The following is a 17,074-nucleotide window of genomic DNA, read 5'->3' as shown; positions in this document are numbered from 1 at the left end:
CTACAGAAATAACGACTCTACGAAGGTCATCCTTACAGGTCAGGAGCACACGGGAACGGACTCTGCAGGTATCTGCGTTGTGCAACATCGCTCGCGCGGGCACACGCGGGTGGCATCTCCCGCGGCGACCCCGGGGACGCGCACACCCCTGCGCCCGGCGAAGGCCCCCCTCGCCGGCCAGCCCCAACGGCGAGCTGCCACCTCGTCTGAAAAGTGACCCCAGAAACGAGATACAGCCCCACCAGTGACCGGGAAACCTTTCTGTTCACCCCGCAGCCCTGGAGGAGCCGGTGCTGGGGAGGGCAGCTCGCTTCTGCCCCGTGCACAGCCCCCGGCAGCCAGCACCGCACGGGCAACGGCGGCCGAGCGAGCCAACGGCTTTGGCAAATTCACACGCGCTTTCCCTTTTTGATTTCACATTAATTACAAAAGCCTTCTACGCAAAGCACGGAGCGAGCTCCAGCTGAACAACCCCCCTCGCAGGGGAGCGGGGACCCGACCCTGCCGCTCAGGAGAACATCATAGGAAACAGGTTTGGTTTTTTTTTTTCTTTCTTTTTTGCCCTTTTTTTTTTTTCTTTTTTCACATCGTGAACACATCCAAAGTGTAGGAGTGTATCGTAAGTGCAAATGTTTTTGCTACACAAAGGTAAATGGCAGGGGAAGCAGATGGAGAACGGAAAGCAGACGGCCAGCCCGGCCCCACGGCGGCCGTCCCTCGTGCAACACCTGAACACACGCGAGTCCGGCCAGCTGCTTCCAACAACCCCCGTCTGCCAGAGCCACTGCGCAGCGGGAGCGGGAAGTAACTGCAGGGAGGTCAAAGACACGTTCAATGTAGCATACAAAAAAAGTCATGTATAAATAAAAAAGCTGTATAAGGAACCGCAGAGCTTCAAGTACGTTAAACCCTGAATTCAATGAGGCAGAGGTTTCCATGTTAAAGTGACGACTTCGTACCAGCGCTGGACGTCCCCCCTCCCGCCCTCCTCCCCCACCCACATAGATCCGCAGAGTTGCAATATATACAGATTTATGCTCATTGTTAATTACGCCTAGTAATTGTGTCTTTCCCATTCTATCCTGAAATTAAGATACAAGAAGTTTTTTAGACGGAAAGGCCAAAATTAAACATTCCAGCCCCACTAGTCCATTTTAACAGATCCTCTAAGACCATGGTGGTGACCAGAGAAGGTAATTTGCCCACAAAATTGCCTTTCACCTTATCCTTCCTGAGCTGCAAACGCCTTCCACAGTCTAGTGACAGGACATGTCTACACTAATCCTCTGAAAGCTACAACAACTAACGCTTGCACCATGTGTGTAGAAAATGATAGTAACCAGCCACCGCACCGCTTGGGCACGGTCTGCAGGACGCCTGCGCTGGGCTGAGGTGCAACTGCGGAGTAAAAGCTCCAGTAAACAACAGAATCCCGACAACTTCGCAGAGCAGCTCGGGCACCGCGCCAGGAGGACGCACAGGCGCCAGAGCCGGGGTCGGGCGTGCGCCAGCAGCGCGGTGCTGCCCCAGAAATGTAAAACAAAAGGAAGGGGAAAGCGTGCCGGTGCGTGCCAGCCAAGGAACGCCGGGCAGGCGTACAACAGCGGGTTTGAGTTCCCAACCGGAATCACCAGCAGTTCTGTGGATTTCTTCCAGGCCCCAGCATGAAACAACCAAACTCCCCAATATTTATCTCATTTTAGAGACCGCACACAAATCTAGCTCAGCAGCTGACTCCCCCTCTGCTGATGCCCATTATCAAACCAGCTGTTAAATCTTTTCCTCACAAAGGAATCACATTATTGTTCTATTCAGTTTGCGAACATGTGGTTAAAACACCTACTCTAACACTTTGTGTTTGGTATATAGAACAAACCCCCTACGTTACCAATCAGGTATTTTCTTATCTCAGAATGCTGAAGTTTTTTGAAAGATTCACCTTCTCTCCAACAGCGTGAAATCCAGGTCAGACTTTTTGTTCCTAAGCATGCACAAGCTTACAAACCCATCTCCTGTTCTCCTTTTCAAGTCCAAGCCCAGCTGGGGCTACGATTAACTTTTTTTTTTTGGGTAGAAAAAAGAAGCACCTGTAAGAAGTTTGAACACAAAGTTAACCAGGACATCAAGTGGCACAGGAGCAGCAGCAGGCCTCAATTCACAGCGTTGTGCAAGTTCTAAAGCCCTCTGTGAACCTTCCCACGTCCTGCGATGCCCAGCACGGCTCACGTGGCGGCTGGTGGTCCGTGGCTCTGGGCTGCTCCCTGCCACGCTGAATGCTCGTGAGGACGTTCTGGTGCCACCACACCATCTCCCTCCGGTCAGCAAGTCACCACGGACACAGAATTAAACAAAGCATGTAGGTGCACTCAGACGACGGCGTATCTGCAGTATTCAGAGTGCTCTGACTAAGAGAAAATCATCTGAGCGTTACCAAGCCTAATAAATAATATAAAGTAAACACATCGGGCCTTGCAGACACTGTAGCAAGAGCTACGTTTGGAATTTCTGAAAAGGTTAAACACCCCCAAGTAAGAGCTTAAAAAGAGACATTTATCACACAAAATGTTAAGAAAAATAAAATCCTTGTAAACTATCTTTTGTAAAAAATACCAAAATACAGCACTGCTTTCAAGCAAGAGTAGTGTTTCAGACATTCACTGCAGCACGGAGCACAAGATGAAGTGCTTTACAGATCCCATCAGCCCTCTGTACCATAAACTGACCCAGGAGACACCTGCACAGCTGTGCCACCCACGACTGCCCCGAGTGTGTAGGAAAGGCATCTGCAGACGTTCAGAGGTGAACTGCCAGATCAGTTACATGGCACAGCAGCTGCTTAAAGAGACTGTAGTGTATTTTGTAATTTTACAATTGCACACAAAAAAATTGTCCCCCTGTACATAAATTTGAGGACAAGAAGGACATCAGCCAGAGGCAAGCCATGTTCTAAAATCCCACACGTACTTTTGCAGCCTATTTTCCTGAACTGGGAAGTCACCATGTTCCTGTAGGTTTATGTAAGCAGTTTTCCAGAGACAAGGCTCTTGATTCAAAGGCTTAATTTAGCCAGATGCCAGCAACACTTGATATTAATTCATCAGGATTATTTTCAATACCCATTAGCAAAAAGCTGGCATGAAGTCAGCTAACATCAGTATCCAAGTCAAAAGCACACTCCAGCTGTACCAGGGCGGGGGGGATGCACAGTGCTTTCTAAAACTGGGGGCCAGGGGAGGAGGTTCACCACAGACTAACTTCAGCCTGGGGAAGTCAGTCCCCCCTGGCTCCTTGCACAAGAAATGCACAAGGACAGCTTTTCAAAAGAAAACCTGGAGCAGGAGCCTACCTAAGCCACTTCAAAGGCCTCGCTGAAGGAGCCTGCCTCTCTACTGACTAGCAGAGGAAATCCACGAGAGAACTGTCTCGTGAGGCTCACAGTGGCTGCTGTGAACACGGCCCATTACCCAGACACAGAAAATACCCTGTTCATTGCAGAAGTGCCAAGATTCTTCTTAGCTCCATTAACAACGAAGATTAAAGTTACATGATCTCTCTCAGCAAAAAAATCTAAACATTCAATCGAAACAAACACGCACACGGGTCGGATCCCTTAAGCCCTCAGATTTCCTTTGAAGCTAACGGGAGCCTGAGAGGGAGGCAGTGAAGAGTCACACCAACATAACGGCCATAAAACAAGTGCAGACTTGGCAGGTGGCAAATACACTCGCACAGAGCAATCCCCTGCGGAAAGCAGTCAAGGGCAGAGCTCCCACTGGCAGGATGAAGCCTTCAGTCTGAGCGTGCTGCAGGACGTGACCAAGGCTGGGAGGCTCTCCTGACTACGAGGGGTTTCCAAATTAGGCAGGATAAAGACATCACCATTGTGCAATGAAGTTCTTTCTGAATTTACGCCTGTCTGCACACACCCATTATAGCTCTCGAGCAAGGAACCATGATTTCTTCCCTCCTTAAGCAACGCTAGATCTTGTGTTACAAGCACTTCCAAAAAGTCATACACCTGATTCCTCATAGGAAAAGCTTTACAATAATACTCATAAGTTAACATGATTTATAACCTACCTTCTCAAAATGCCTTTAAAAATAAGTACTGGAATGGAGGCATTTCAGGGTCACCTGGTCTGAAACCCACATCTGTCTTTATGGCATCTCAATGTTACACGGAGTGGGGAAGCTTTACTCTTTTCCTAAACTAGACATAAAAATTACGTTGGCTTTGCTATTTTGTTTTTAAAGACACGTTGACTGATCAAAACCAGATCTCCAACACCCTTTAAAAATTAAATAAATAAATATGTTGCTATGCTTTGCTTTCTACACTCAAAGAACATATTTTAAACAGAATATTCTTTCCACTGTCAAAAGGTCTACGTTTTTCTTTGAAGGCCAAGACGTTTCTGGTTTCCAACAGTAAGAGCTGCTGTAGCACATTCAAGGGTAAAAGAAAGACCAAACAATAAAAAACAAACACCACTGCCTGCTTCTGCTTGCTAAGATTAACTGGTCCCGTTCCCAGTCCACACACAACGGCTCCGATGACAAAGACTGAATGTGTCAGAGCAGTCTCTTCAAGTTCATCGCCTGTTTGCCCCTCTTCTCCCCTCCCTTGTTTGTTTTTAGCCAGATTCACTCCTTTGTTTCTTCTACAGGATTCTGTGCTTCCAATTTGCACTTTATCTTGCTCCAGTACTCGGGTGCCACAGGAGATTTGGGGTCGTGTGCGGAGCAGCAGAGATGGCCATCCAGCGCTGATGCCACCAGGGCTCCCTTCTCGTGATCTTTACAGAACGAATGAGGGCAAAACTCACAGAAGGAAACTGCAGGGTTGCTACAGACGTCACACTGATGCCACGGACATTCCCACTTTCCTGAGGATGGGAGGGGAAGGGAGGAGAGAGAGACAGGAAGCTGAAATTAGTGCATGTCAGGGACAGCGCTGGTCTTTAACCCCTACTCCATGGTGTAATTGATCAGATGAATGCAAAGAAAGCTCAGAAAAATCAGCTCTCACTGTAGTTGCTACTTCTGCTTCTCATTTACAAGAATCTGACTGGAAACAGTTCTTAAGTCATTTTGCAGGCCTCACTTGGCTCAAAACAACCCTGCACGCATAACCAGAGCTTAAAATAGTCACATCAACCTCCTCTGGCATCACAACACCTAATGTCCTTGCAAGATGGAGAGTTTGGTTTGTACATTTTTCTGGTTTTGTACATTTTACCATTCAGGCATGTATTTGTATGACCATGTACTGAACTCAGACTGCAAAGGTACACTGAGCACAGCAAAAAAAGGAAAATCAAAAGCTTCTTGCTGCTGTGTCCAAGCCTCACTGAAGTCCATTTTTGCTGGGTTACTGCTGAGAAAGAGGGAGCACGCCCCTTCACAGGGACATGACACTGCATTTACAGTGTGTTGAGACCTGTGTCCCAAAGGGCGAGAACAGCACCAAGATGGGACTCTAGACCTCTAATGAAGTTGCCACTAGCCCATCTGGGCCAGGCTAAAAAGCTCCTGAACTTCAAAGAAAAACAAAGCCAAACAAAAAACCTTAAGCCAAGTTGCTCTTGGTGCTAAGATGCCATCATCTCTTTCTCCAGCAAATAAGCTATTTTGAGGAGAGCTCCCATGTTTCTAATCTGCTGAAAAGGCACGTGACAGATTCAACTTCACCCATTGCAGCCTTTTGGTTAATTTAATCTGGACTTCCAATTATTTTCACCAAAGTCTTTGGAATCGGGAAGATTAAAGAGATAAGGACTTCTACAAAATCCTGCAATCGGATCAAGACGTTGTACTGAATAATTTAAGCCCTAGCTAGGAAAAGCTGTGCCTTAACATGGAAAAAGTCAAATGGAAGATACGTGCCATCAGGATACAGCAGATAATTTAAACAAATTTACTGATTAATTGAGTCCTACACATCACACTTGCTGTGTTCAGTGGTTCGAACTGTCATTTGATTTGTGCTTGGTGACCTTGGGACATCAAGATGATGCTTGTATTTCCATCAAAATAAGAGGAGGAAATTTGATCCAAGAAAGAGATGCAATAAGAATATTAAAAAGTATTACAACGCCTCTCTGTCCATCGGTCCTCACTTAGGAACACTGCCACCTAGGGTGTTTCTAAAAATGAGTGGTATTGAGAACACAAATATGCTGCATTTAACATAAATGAATCCTGCATTTCAGCTCAAACATTGTCTTCCTGCAGGAAGGTAAAGATGAGCAGGAAGCCATACGATTGCTCTTACCAAAAGGTGGTTGAGTCAGGTTAAGGCATAGGAGGTGGTAAGCTTTGGGACAGTCCTTTTTGTCACACATCACTAGTTCTCCCCCATCTCCACACTGGAAACAGTTGTCTTCATGCATCTGCTTCTGTTCTGTTTTTATTTTCCGTTTCTTCTGCTTTAGTTTTGCATTCTTCACCTTTTCTTCATTTGCCGTTGCAAATGCTGTCTGGCAATTACAAAGATCACAGCATACAGTCACTTTATAAACCCCTTCTATTAAAATTAATTTAATCAACTTTGGGTTATTATTTGCGTAGACTATGCTTAAATTAAATCCTATTAAAAAAGTTTTCAAGCTATAAAAGCCAGAAATGTCCACCCACACGTATCTGAATTAACACAATTTGGTAAATTAACTTCACCCTAGACACAACAGCACTACAGTGCATAACTGTAAAATCTTTAGAGGGTTTCAAGGGTGGAAAGTATTACATAAAGTAAAAAGTTAAATGAAACAAAAACTTCTCTGTGCCCTACTGTCACTACACCTCTGGATTTGGCACGGGAAGCTTCAGTTTTCATCCATGTACCTTTGGACGCACTCCTAGGAAACCACTGCAGTTTTCTGCTCCACAATGACACTCGGTCCTACCATTGCCCAGGCAATCCAAATTATAATTAAATGTTAACTCCATTCCTAAAATTTAAAGAAAAACAGTTGACTCACACAGACATTGAGGGAAGACAGGCCTGTGACAATGACATTTCCTCAGCATTTATCTCTTCCTAGTCTGTGAGGTCTGGCAGCAGTATGTTTTAAAAGAGCAAGCCTGAAATGGTGCATTGACTTCATAAACTTTGAAAGCAGCAAATTCCGCCTAATCAGACAGAAGTAGCATCTCTACTATCACACAGACTCAGTTACAATGACAGAGCAGGTAAAACACTTAACATGGAAAGATAATACCCCACCAGACAAATACTGCTGAGAGCATCAACGCTACAGGAAGCGTTTACATGACAGAGTGAAAATTGCACTTAGCAGCAAACCCTGTAGTTTGCTTTAACAGCAGCTTTCAGCTTCAAACTCTTCCTGACTATAAGATCCCTGCTAAAACTGGAACTCGAGTATGAATGACAAAGTTCCTACAAACATCACTGGTATTAAGTAACCTCAGAGAAAAAAAAACATGGACAAGTCAGAAACTTAGCCATTGCAAGACAAAATAGTGCCATCTTTTTACCTGCAGGAATATCACAGAGAGCAAATAATCCAACTCTAATGTCACCATTCACTGTCCATTTCTGCGTTTCACAGTTTGGATTACAACTATGGTTCATAAAACGAGAATAATTCCCCTTTGGGCCAGCATCTATTATCCGGTCCTTCAAATAAAAAGACAAAGACATATTTAGTATTTACAAACAAAAAAGGGTTTCCTGCTGACAAGTGGCTACTAATGGCTGAGGCAGCACAAAATATGCTTATTTTCAATCAGTTAAAAGTGGTAAGTTTTCCCTGCAGAGTCAGTTTTATGAAAAAGTGTCTGAATATTTGTGCTTACAGAAGTGAAACAGGCACAGAGCGCACGACCTAAGATACAGGCTGTTTCATCTCTCCACCCATTCCATTAAAGAGAAATACAGCTGTTCTCCTCCTCCTGACACTCAGGCGTCAGTAGCAGGGTAACATCAAACATGGAATGATGCTTCTGCCAGCATTTTGCCCCTAGTTTCAACCATAAACAGTTTATGTGGAACAAGATACAATATTTACCTTGGTTACAGTTAACATATAAAAGTTGGTTACGCTGTTCTCATGGGCCCGTTTGATCCGCAGCCTGCACTCTTCTTCGTCAATTAGCTCGCCAACGTATTCATTCACAAATTCACCCTGAGAAGTAAAGGAAAACAAAAATAAGAAATCCATCTCTAGAACCCTTTAAAGTTTCCTGCTTTCTTTTTAAAAGGACAATGAGACAATATTCACAGACTCCTAAGGAAACGTCCATGAGTACTTACAATGGCAAGCATTTTCACTACATCCTTCACTTTTATTAGGACTTCTAATAGTCAATGAACTCAGAACATGTACAGTAACAAAGTTTTAATGAAACACAGATTATACAAAAATTGTGAATTTAAAAAAATTGATCACTAAAAAACATGTTTAGAAGTAGCCCTCCAGGCCAACAGCGTGTTCCCAACTGTTACCTAAAGGTATTTGAAAGACCTGGAAGGTGATTGATACCTGGATACAAGGGAGTCAGTACTCAGCCCTCTGAGCATCACTTTATCAGGACAGCCAGTTGCTGATGGTTTAAACCACTGTGGAAAATAGCTATTGAAATACTCAAATCTGAGATGCCCTGAAGGCTGCGACGGGGGCAGTAATGCCTGTCCCTGCGTGCCCTCGCCCACTGCTGTCACAACCCAAACATGAACGAACAAAGAGGTAAATGGAAGGGATGAGGGTGGAAACCAGGCAACTCGGGTCACGGTTCTGAGAGGTAAGTCACCTCGGTGACTCAGAAGCCCGGCACGCGTTAAGACTGAAAGCAACTACGTGGTTTTTGTCAAGTGAACGTTAGATAAGACTCAGACTACACTACTACAAACTACAAACCAGTCTATCTGGTTGCTATCGCAACCTTTGTCCTTTGTAATTCTACCTTTTTAATGCTCCTTTTTGTCCTGAGACCCCATCCACGTCGATCAGTTTTTATGATTTCAGCATCAGGGTAGAGCCTTTTGGTGAAGCACTGGTTCTGGCACCGCTCTCCCGCCGGGCACACCTGGGGGTGGCACTCGTACTGCAGCATCCTGTTCAGACACTCCGACTCCAGCCCACAGGGGTTCTCGTCCGACGGCTTGCAGTTACAGCGAGGGATTTCGGACAGGTCAGCGACCTGAATCTGAACCTTCCCTATTACCTTGTTGGACTGTGGAAGAAAGGAAAAAAAGAATAAACGATGGAGACAATGCACAAAGAACACAGACTTAGCAGCTTTATTGGAGGCCAGTCATCAAAGGACACGAGAAGGCAAGAAAATAATGATGCCGTCGCTGTTTTTCCTCTACACCCTTTTGCAGGACAGTGTGTCACAAGTGAGCCTCCTGCAACTCAGCAGCAGACACATGCACTTTTACTGATGGCAGCCACTCCACTGCTAAGTGAGCTGGGGACGTGCACTGTTCAGAGAAGCCAACAGTGAGCAATTTAAGTGAAGAACATTAAAACTCCTGACTCCAGACAGTACAGCATGAGTCTCCCCCCTGTAGAATAACTGGTTCAGGAACTCAAAGCACACAAAGTTCATCAAGTACATCACTGGGATTTCTTCCAAGTAAAACTAAAAACATTAAAGGAACACCACCAAGTCTTATGTGTCCAAAATTGCTGGCAAGAGTTAGACTCTGCAGCCTGCAGCAGGATGAGCAGTTGGTATTCCTACTAAAACTGAATTCAGTGTTAACAAAGAGGGGCAAGCTGCAATAGCCAGCATGTATCTAAGACACACGAGACGTGCTTGCAACCAGCAAAATTCTACCTTGGGTAAAGCTGTTCTGCAACCGTTAACTCTCTTTCACAAATACTCCACTAAAAGCATGTTTTATGGTACTACAAGACAGAACAAAAGATTCTAGAGAAGAACAGCAAAATCATTTATTTGAATTTCCTTAAGCTTGAATTGCTGCAAATATTGGTTTAAATACATAGCTTACTCATGCACAGAATAAAAATAGGAAAAGAAAGAAGCCAACTCACTTTAATGTGTTTATAAGGTGGAGGTTTCCTTGAATTCCTTTCTATTTCTAATGCCTCTTTGCTCTCTCTTTGTGCTTTCAGCTCCTGGAAGCGCTTTGCCGCTTCTTCAAGTGCTGTGCAAGGGAGTTCAAAATAGAAAGCAATTAGCACCAGCTGCTGTTAATCAAATATATACATGTACGTGTTTCAATTTATTTTTTTAAAGCTAAGAATAGAACTCTATAAGCAGAAACACAAGCTGAAAATGAGTTATTGCAGTATATAATGAATCTATCATCAGGTACTTTCAGTAGGTACCGAGATACTGAACAATGATCCCATGCAGCAGAGCCCAAGCTCCATCTTAACATTTCCCAGTTTGGGGAAGAACTGAACTTGCCCACAACACTCCACAATGAGTAGGCACTTAAAGAAACATATTTTTATCTGCAGTTAAGGGATCTACATAATTTTACGTGAACACAGAACACTAGTCACATAATATTCCCATGCAGGTTAAGTGGTGATGGAGACACAAACACGTGGAATTTTTGTCATAAACCACTATAAACTTTGTTTGATTTTACCTTTCTTGAAGGTCTTGTTAATACTAGTTTGCCCCTCAGCAAAGCTTTTATCTCCTTCAACATAAGGGAAAACTCTGCCCTGGTGTACCCAATAGTAGTCATGTGAACCAAAGAAAAATACTGGGAAGTCCCCGATATCATGTTTGAGGCCCTGTATGTTGAGAGGCACAGACCTGGGATTGCAGATCTCTGCTGGCCACCACCTGAAAAGTAGAAAAAAAAGAATTAAGTTTCCTGAACCATAAGCCTTAGCTTCTGAGTTTGCCTAACTGCATCGAGAAATAAAAGCCAGTTTTCCCTTCTTAGAGAAATGAAAAGGCTCCCTCTGGCAATGCTTGGGAAGCACCACGCAAAACACAAGAAAAGCTCTTACTCCAAATTTTGGAAAAGCCTCCTAAGAACATACGTGGCACGAGAGTGGATTTCTAAAATCACCTGTAAGTGCTTGTATCCCTGCAGGTGACTACCCTCAAACACAAGCTAGGACACCCTGGCACTACAGGGCAGCCCCTGGTTTTCCATATTGCTCTTACACCCTAGAGAGCAAACGTAAGTGCAATCAAATATCCATCACTGCCTGGAAAAAGCAGGACAATTTAATTTCCAGGGCGGCATCGACGTCTGACACAAAGTAGATGAATTATTGTATTTCTCGTTCTTGTTTACAAAGACTGAGCTGCTTTGAGTTATCTTCCTGTAATTCTATAGTGTGTTAAAAGCATCCGAAGCATTAAAAAACAAAACCAGTGAACTTGCCTGTAATTTCCAAGCTTGACCCAAACGATCTGCTTGTAACGTAGCTTCTTGCCAGCTTTACAGTCATTGCAATTCCAGCATCCTTCAGGCATTTCTATGTTGAGACACTCGGGGTGAAAGGAAGCTGGGCAGGATTCACAGCACAACAGTTTTCCACCTTTAAACAAAGAAACCCTGCTTGATTTATAGAAGTAAGGATCTGCTTCCCCCCGTGCACTGCAACTGACGCTCATTTTAAATCATCTGTTCTACATTCTCGTTTGCCCCACAGAAAAAAAACAGCAGAAGAAAGGGATCGAGTCAACCTTAACAATGTTGGTTAAAAAGACTGTGCCGTGCAATCACCTGATGTGCAAGTTGTGACTCTGAACTGCGTGAAAGAGACACAAAAAAGCAGTAAATATTTTAAAAAAATATTTTTAAAACATGAGGTAAGTTGGCAGGAGAAGCAGCACCCCCAAAGGAAGCACTGCATCTGAGAGCAGTGCCGCCAGCGGTTATTTCTTTGGTGACAGCCAAAACAATGACAACCAAATTTTTAAGAAACACTTTTTCAATCAACACTGTTATGACTGAATCCCCCAGCAATCCGTTAGTGTGCATTAAAAACCCCGCAGCCTATAGGTTGATCAATGCTTTTCTGTGCCAAGGACATTATAAAAGAATTGTAACGAGTGTGTTTATTCCACAAAAGGAAAGGTTTACCAGTATGAGCACAGCACAGAATGCAGAACGAGACACCACACAAGTTGTCTCCATCCCAAAAGCTCCTTTTGCGCACAAAGGACATCTCAGCGCAGGGGTTAACGTTAATTTCTGAAGTTTACATTTGCTTGGACTAAAGTTCTCTTGGCTGACTTATATTTTGGCAGATGTATTATGTGTGGAGAGCCACAGCACATCTCTAAGCCACTGTCGGCAAACAAAGCAGCTCATACAATAAAGCTTGATACAATACACATATGGTAATATTTAATATATGTAAGTATATAAAATATATATACACATATTCATAGAAACATAAATTCTTAAAAAATTAAGAAGTTTTTGTGTCCCAGACAGAAAACCTGGGAGAGACTTGGGAGTATCTAAAACAATTTTCAAGCACAATATCAAAAGAAGTGTGAATTGTAACTTCCAAACATTTATCAGAAAATCTTGTCCACCTATAGACTTTCAAAAACATCACTGCATTAATTGTTGTATTTCACAATAAGCATTCCTTAAACAAATCAGCTGCATGACCAATACTGTATTTCCTCTGCTGAAAAAAGTAAAATCCAGCCATATGGATTTTTCAGAGCTCCCCAAACCCATAATAAAATTTTTACTTTTAAAATATTTTTTTGCAGATGTTATTTCAGAGGAAATACAGACCCAGTGTAAATTACTGACACATTATCCAACATGGTAAAATGCCAAGAGATGCAAAAATCAAACAAAATCAAACACAAAACTTTCAGTGCTAAGCAAGAAAAAAAAAAAACAACAACACTTTGCTCTCTGGATGCATTAGTAAGGTATTGCTCAAGCTAAGCAGAGGGCTCAAAATAATTCTTGTTTTCAGGAATTACAGGAACTACTGAAAGCCATCAGTCTAGCGACGTTCAAAATAACCTAACTTCAGAAGGGTTAATTGGGCACCGTTTGTGAACGCCCCCGGGAAATCAAATTTCTGCAGGGAATAAAACATTACATCTGAGTATTTTATCCAGCCAGCAGTTACCTCCCTGTAAGGTGTTCTGAGATCTGCAGCCCCACCCGCACCAGGACGCTCTCCCGGAGCCGCAGGGGTTTCTGCACGGGACAGAAAGCATCTCCTGCCGCTCCGACACGCTGCAGAGAGCCAGGCCCCGTCCCGAGGAGGGCGAGGAGCACGGGCTGTCCGAGCCGGCGCAGGTGGGACGCGAGCCCCAAGGACTGACGGACACACACAGGCAAAACCTCGCTGCCTGCCCGCCTCGGACACCCTCTGGACGGACACAGCACCCACCCGTGTTCAACCTGAAAAACCTTCTCTCAGGCTCTGCATAAGCTACCTAAAGATCTGAAACACAACATCCCCCCTCTTCTTCCATGCATAGAATAAATTTAAGCAGCTGTTTCACATCATCCAGGTAAGCACTGAACTGCAACACTACCGAGCTCCATCTGCCACCTCTCCACATTACCCTGTAAACAGCTTCCCTGAGGCTGGAACAGCCTAGGCCAGATACAAAGTGATTGAACCTCTTTCAAGGAGAATTTAGTGACAGCAATTATTTTAAGCCCTTTTGTAATAAAAAAAAAATTGCCAACAACATGAACACACGCTCACAATAACCAATGAGTGAAGTTTACTGAAAAGCAATAAGTGGTGCTTGACAAGCAGACATTTCTCATTTGATTTAAAGAGAGAGAAATAATAGAAAAAGCGAAAGTAAATTAAAGAGAAAGAAACTATTTTGGTTACCTTTCTCACATTTCTTTTTGGAAGCTGACGAAGGAGGAGGAATCATAGGTAATTTCATCAACTCAGCACGATTTGATTCATTCAGTAGGTAGTGGGACTTATAGGCATATGAACTGAACAGGGGGTCTGAATGATCCTGCACTACCAACCCTATACGAAACAAACAGAAAGAGATGAGTTGCAATGAAAGTACCCATGATTCCATAAAGGAGAAAATAAAATAAATCAAATGAACACCTCTAATGTATACATGTGTGAATGAAAAAAAGATAAAATGAAGAAAAAGAAAAGTCTGACAGAAAGTTTCTTCACTAAGAAAGAGGTTATGTGTTTGAGAGACTAAATTAAAACGTAACTGGAAAAACCTGTGATGGATAAGCTGTTTCTAAGTGAAATTTCAACTGTGCTTTTACCCCTAATTTGTGCATTTATAGAAAAGCACAAGAAAAGCAACCGATTTTCTACCTGTGTGACCCACTCTCCCTCCCAAATGCAAAAAGCAAGCTAATTTGAAGAGCTGGGGGATGACGGTCACTGCATCAAAGGTCATGCTGTTAATGGGGCTACAAAGGAAAAAGCAGACGTTGCATACAAGAACTCACCACCCCACTTACTACAAACCTGTCTCTGAGATCTTATCTGTGAAAGTGTTTTGCCTTTATAGTTGTGTTGGAAAAAAATAACAAGGGGGCACCAGTGATTCTACAAGACAGCAGAGGGGAAGGAATGGATGAAAGTTCTGCCCTATGCCGTTTGTTTTTAAGTAAAACTCCACCAGCCCTGCCCCCCCAGCTGCTCTGGAGCAGTCACACTCTGTTCTCCTCTACACCTTTATTCCAAACGATGTGTTTGCATTTCTCTGTCTTGTCTCCAGCAAGAAGAGCTTCTCCTCATTGCTCCAAAAGCCAGGCAGCCCAGGTGAGAGCCCCATAGCCACAGATCAGAAGCATCTCGCCCATAATGCACGGGAAGAGCAGAGCAACTGAGACCCAAAGAAGCAGGAGAGATGAGCTACCAAGACAGCCACCAACTCCTTCCCTCGTGGGACACGCGCAGAGCTCAGTGCTGCAGAGAAGCTTTCGAACTGGGGCGCCTAAAATACTGCTGTAGGGAGAATGGCATCAGCCTGCCTGGAAAGCACGTCCCCAGGGGGATTCACAAAACAAGTATGACCTACACAAGCAACTGGTGAACTATAACGTGCTTAATGAAGGATATTTCCAGAAGGTGAATAAGCTGCCTTAAAATATACCACATTTCAAGTACCTCATGATAAGCAAGTTTGTGTATTTTATAGATTTTCTCACTTCAGTAACGCTTTGCATCTAAACACAAAGTTTCTCCTTCTGATATCGACTAAAACTAATTAAGTAACCACTCTCACGTACAGATGCCCAAGTATTTCTAATACATCCAGTTCCCCATTTCTTTCTGAGCAGTCACTCTCAGTGCTCCTGCCAGACGCTGTCCCCACCTTACGTCCCTCATGCTGACCACGTGTGACTGGACAGGACTCAATTCAACCCACCCAGGGCACTTTGCTAAATGTAAACCTGGCACAAGCTTTCCTCGGTGAAGCACACTGGCTCCTGATGCCAGCTATGCCTAGTAGAAACAAACCCCACAAAAAATTTCTAGAAGAACAAGCACATAGCTGCTGTAAAATACAGAGGATTCAGTCAGTGGCAGTGGTTTGTGACTTTTCAAGGTTCTCATAACTAAGACTCAGTGAATACACAGGATGGGAAATTCCATCTGCCAGGGTTCAGATGTTACTTATATTGCCAGGAGAAAACACAGACTTCTGTGGTTTCATCTCTGATGAAGGCAGATTCAGGTATAAACAAAATTACTAAAACAATGTCAAAGTAAAAAAAAAAATTAGAAAAAAAAGAAAAAAGCATGAAAATTTTCTTCTGCACTTCATTTATTCTTTAGAAATAAATGCTGGTCTGCATCTTCAACAAGCAAAAGACTCCATTACTGTAATTCAGTTTTGAAATTCTACTTCCAAATTCTGATTTCTGTGTCACATATATAAGGTGGACACCAAATAGCAGGTACTCCTTTTTGTAAAGCTTTTAAATAGGTTCTACCCAAGAGAAGGCGGAGGCCTCTATTTTACACCTGTGTGTCACAGAGTAAGTAGCCAAAACCTGGGAGAAAAAATTCCCAAGGAGATTCACCTTCACGTGTATCTGTAACAAACTACTGCAGATTTATAATCTAAGTAGGTTCTTCCATGATATTTGGATCTTAAGTCAGCTGCAGGCATCTGTAGTAGCTGGCCACATGTTTAATAAAGAACAACTTCAAAGTTTATTTAGCCGTTTTGTATCACGCAGTGTATTTTGATGCTACAACTTAATAGTGCTTTGAAATTGGCAGAAAACAAAATATTTAGGATAAGCCGATGGCAGACGCCTGCCCTCGCTTTCCATTCCCACCTTAGCACAAACACAGCTCTCATAACTGAGCTCAGCGAGTCGCATCAGCGCCGTTCTCTGACGGCTGGGATCCCACGACCTACCTCGTGTAGGAGCAGAACAGCAGGAAGAGACATCCTCCTACTGCACAGAATGCTTCACATCGACACTTACAGGGCAGACTAAAGCCACCGTTGGGCCTGGCCAAAAGACATTTCTAATCTGACATTCATACCAGGGAAGATCCACAGAAACTCCTCCGTCATCAACCTCTCTCTGATCCTGGTACCAGAGTGACTCTGGACAACGGAGATAAAAGCCATAAAACCGAAGTGCTGAAAATACTATAGCACTGCTCTACCTACCACAGAAATTGGTTTTAATGATTCTGCTCTAACTCTAGAAAACAAACCACTTCTTTCCACATATTTAGGTTGGGCTTTTGCACGTAACTATTGGTTAAATTAAGAATGTTGAAGGATAGATATAATTTTTTCTCAGAGTTCGCAGCTGACACAATGCTCCAAAGCATCAGTCTGCTAACAGAATGCTCCATCCCCCATTTCCAGCTAGCTCTGTTTCAAAGACACAGCAACTGGCTTGGTTTTGTTGTTCACACTGTGCATTTTAGGTGTAATAACACTATCAACCAAAACTAAACACAAAACATACATTAGGCTACTTAAAAACCTAAAAGAGCATAAAGACACATACAATGTCAAATGTGCATGTGTACATTTATGCAATACATGTTTTGGGTGGCCCCAGAATGTTTAAATAAGCCCTTCACAAAAGGAGAAACCCTGACTCATGTGGTAAACATCTTTTTACATATTCAGAGGAGCTTTTCTA

The 17,074-nt window shown here is 43.4% G+C and overlaps 1 protein-coding gene across 4 annotated transcripts in view; it reads right to left on the bottom strand.

The window, feature by feature from the left end:
- Positions 1 to 1,006: 1,006 nt before the first annotated feature.
- The window catches only part of NSD3 (nuclear receptor binding SET domain protein 3), a 43,019-nt gene continuing 26,951 nt past the window's right edge, over positions 1,007 to 17,074 (bottom strand). For 2 of the 4 annotated variants that reach the window (XM_068421597.1, XM_068421599.1), the window contains exons 15-24: positions 13,797 to 13,946; positions 11,345 to 11,501; positions 10,589 to 10,791; positions 10,023 to 10,135; positions 8,926 to 9,195; positions 8,031 to 8,147; positions 7,498 to 7,639; positions 6,844 to 6,950; positions 6,275 to 6,479; positions 1,007 to 4,886 (exon numbers count right to left, since the gene is read on the bottom strand). In XM_068421597.1, the coding sequence (XP_068277698.1) occupies positions 4,645 to 4,886; positions 6,275 to 6,479; positions 6,844 to 6,950; positions 7,498 to 7,639; positions 8,031 to 8,147; positions 8,926 to 9,195; positions 10,023 to 10,135; positions 10,589 to 10,791; positions 11,345 to 11,501; positions 13,797 to 13,946 (1,706 nt within the window). In that variant the 3' untranslated portion in view covers positions 1,007 to 4,644. Of the gene's footprint in view, positions 4,887 to 6,274; positions 6,480 to 6,843; positions 6,951 to 7,497; positions 7,640 to 8,030; positions 8,148 to 8,925; positions 9,196 to 10,022; positions 10,136 to 10,588; positions 10,792 to 11,344; positions 11,502 to 13,796; positions 13,947 to 17,074 lie in introns of those variants that run through there. The other 2 variants (XM_068421600.1, XM_068421601.1) reach the window with 2 other exon arrangements.

The sequence above is a fragment of the Nyctibius grandis genome, chromosome 33 (assembly GCF_013368605.1).
Source record: "Nyctibius grandis isolate bNycGra1 chromosome 33, bNycGra1.pri, whole genome shotgun sequence".
Classification (NCBI taxonomy): Eukaryota; Metazoa; Chordata; class Aves; order Nyctibiiformes; family Nyctibiidae; genus Nyctibius; species Nyctibius grandis.
This window is presented reverse-complemented; position numbering and strand designations above follow the sequence as displayed.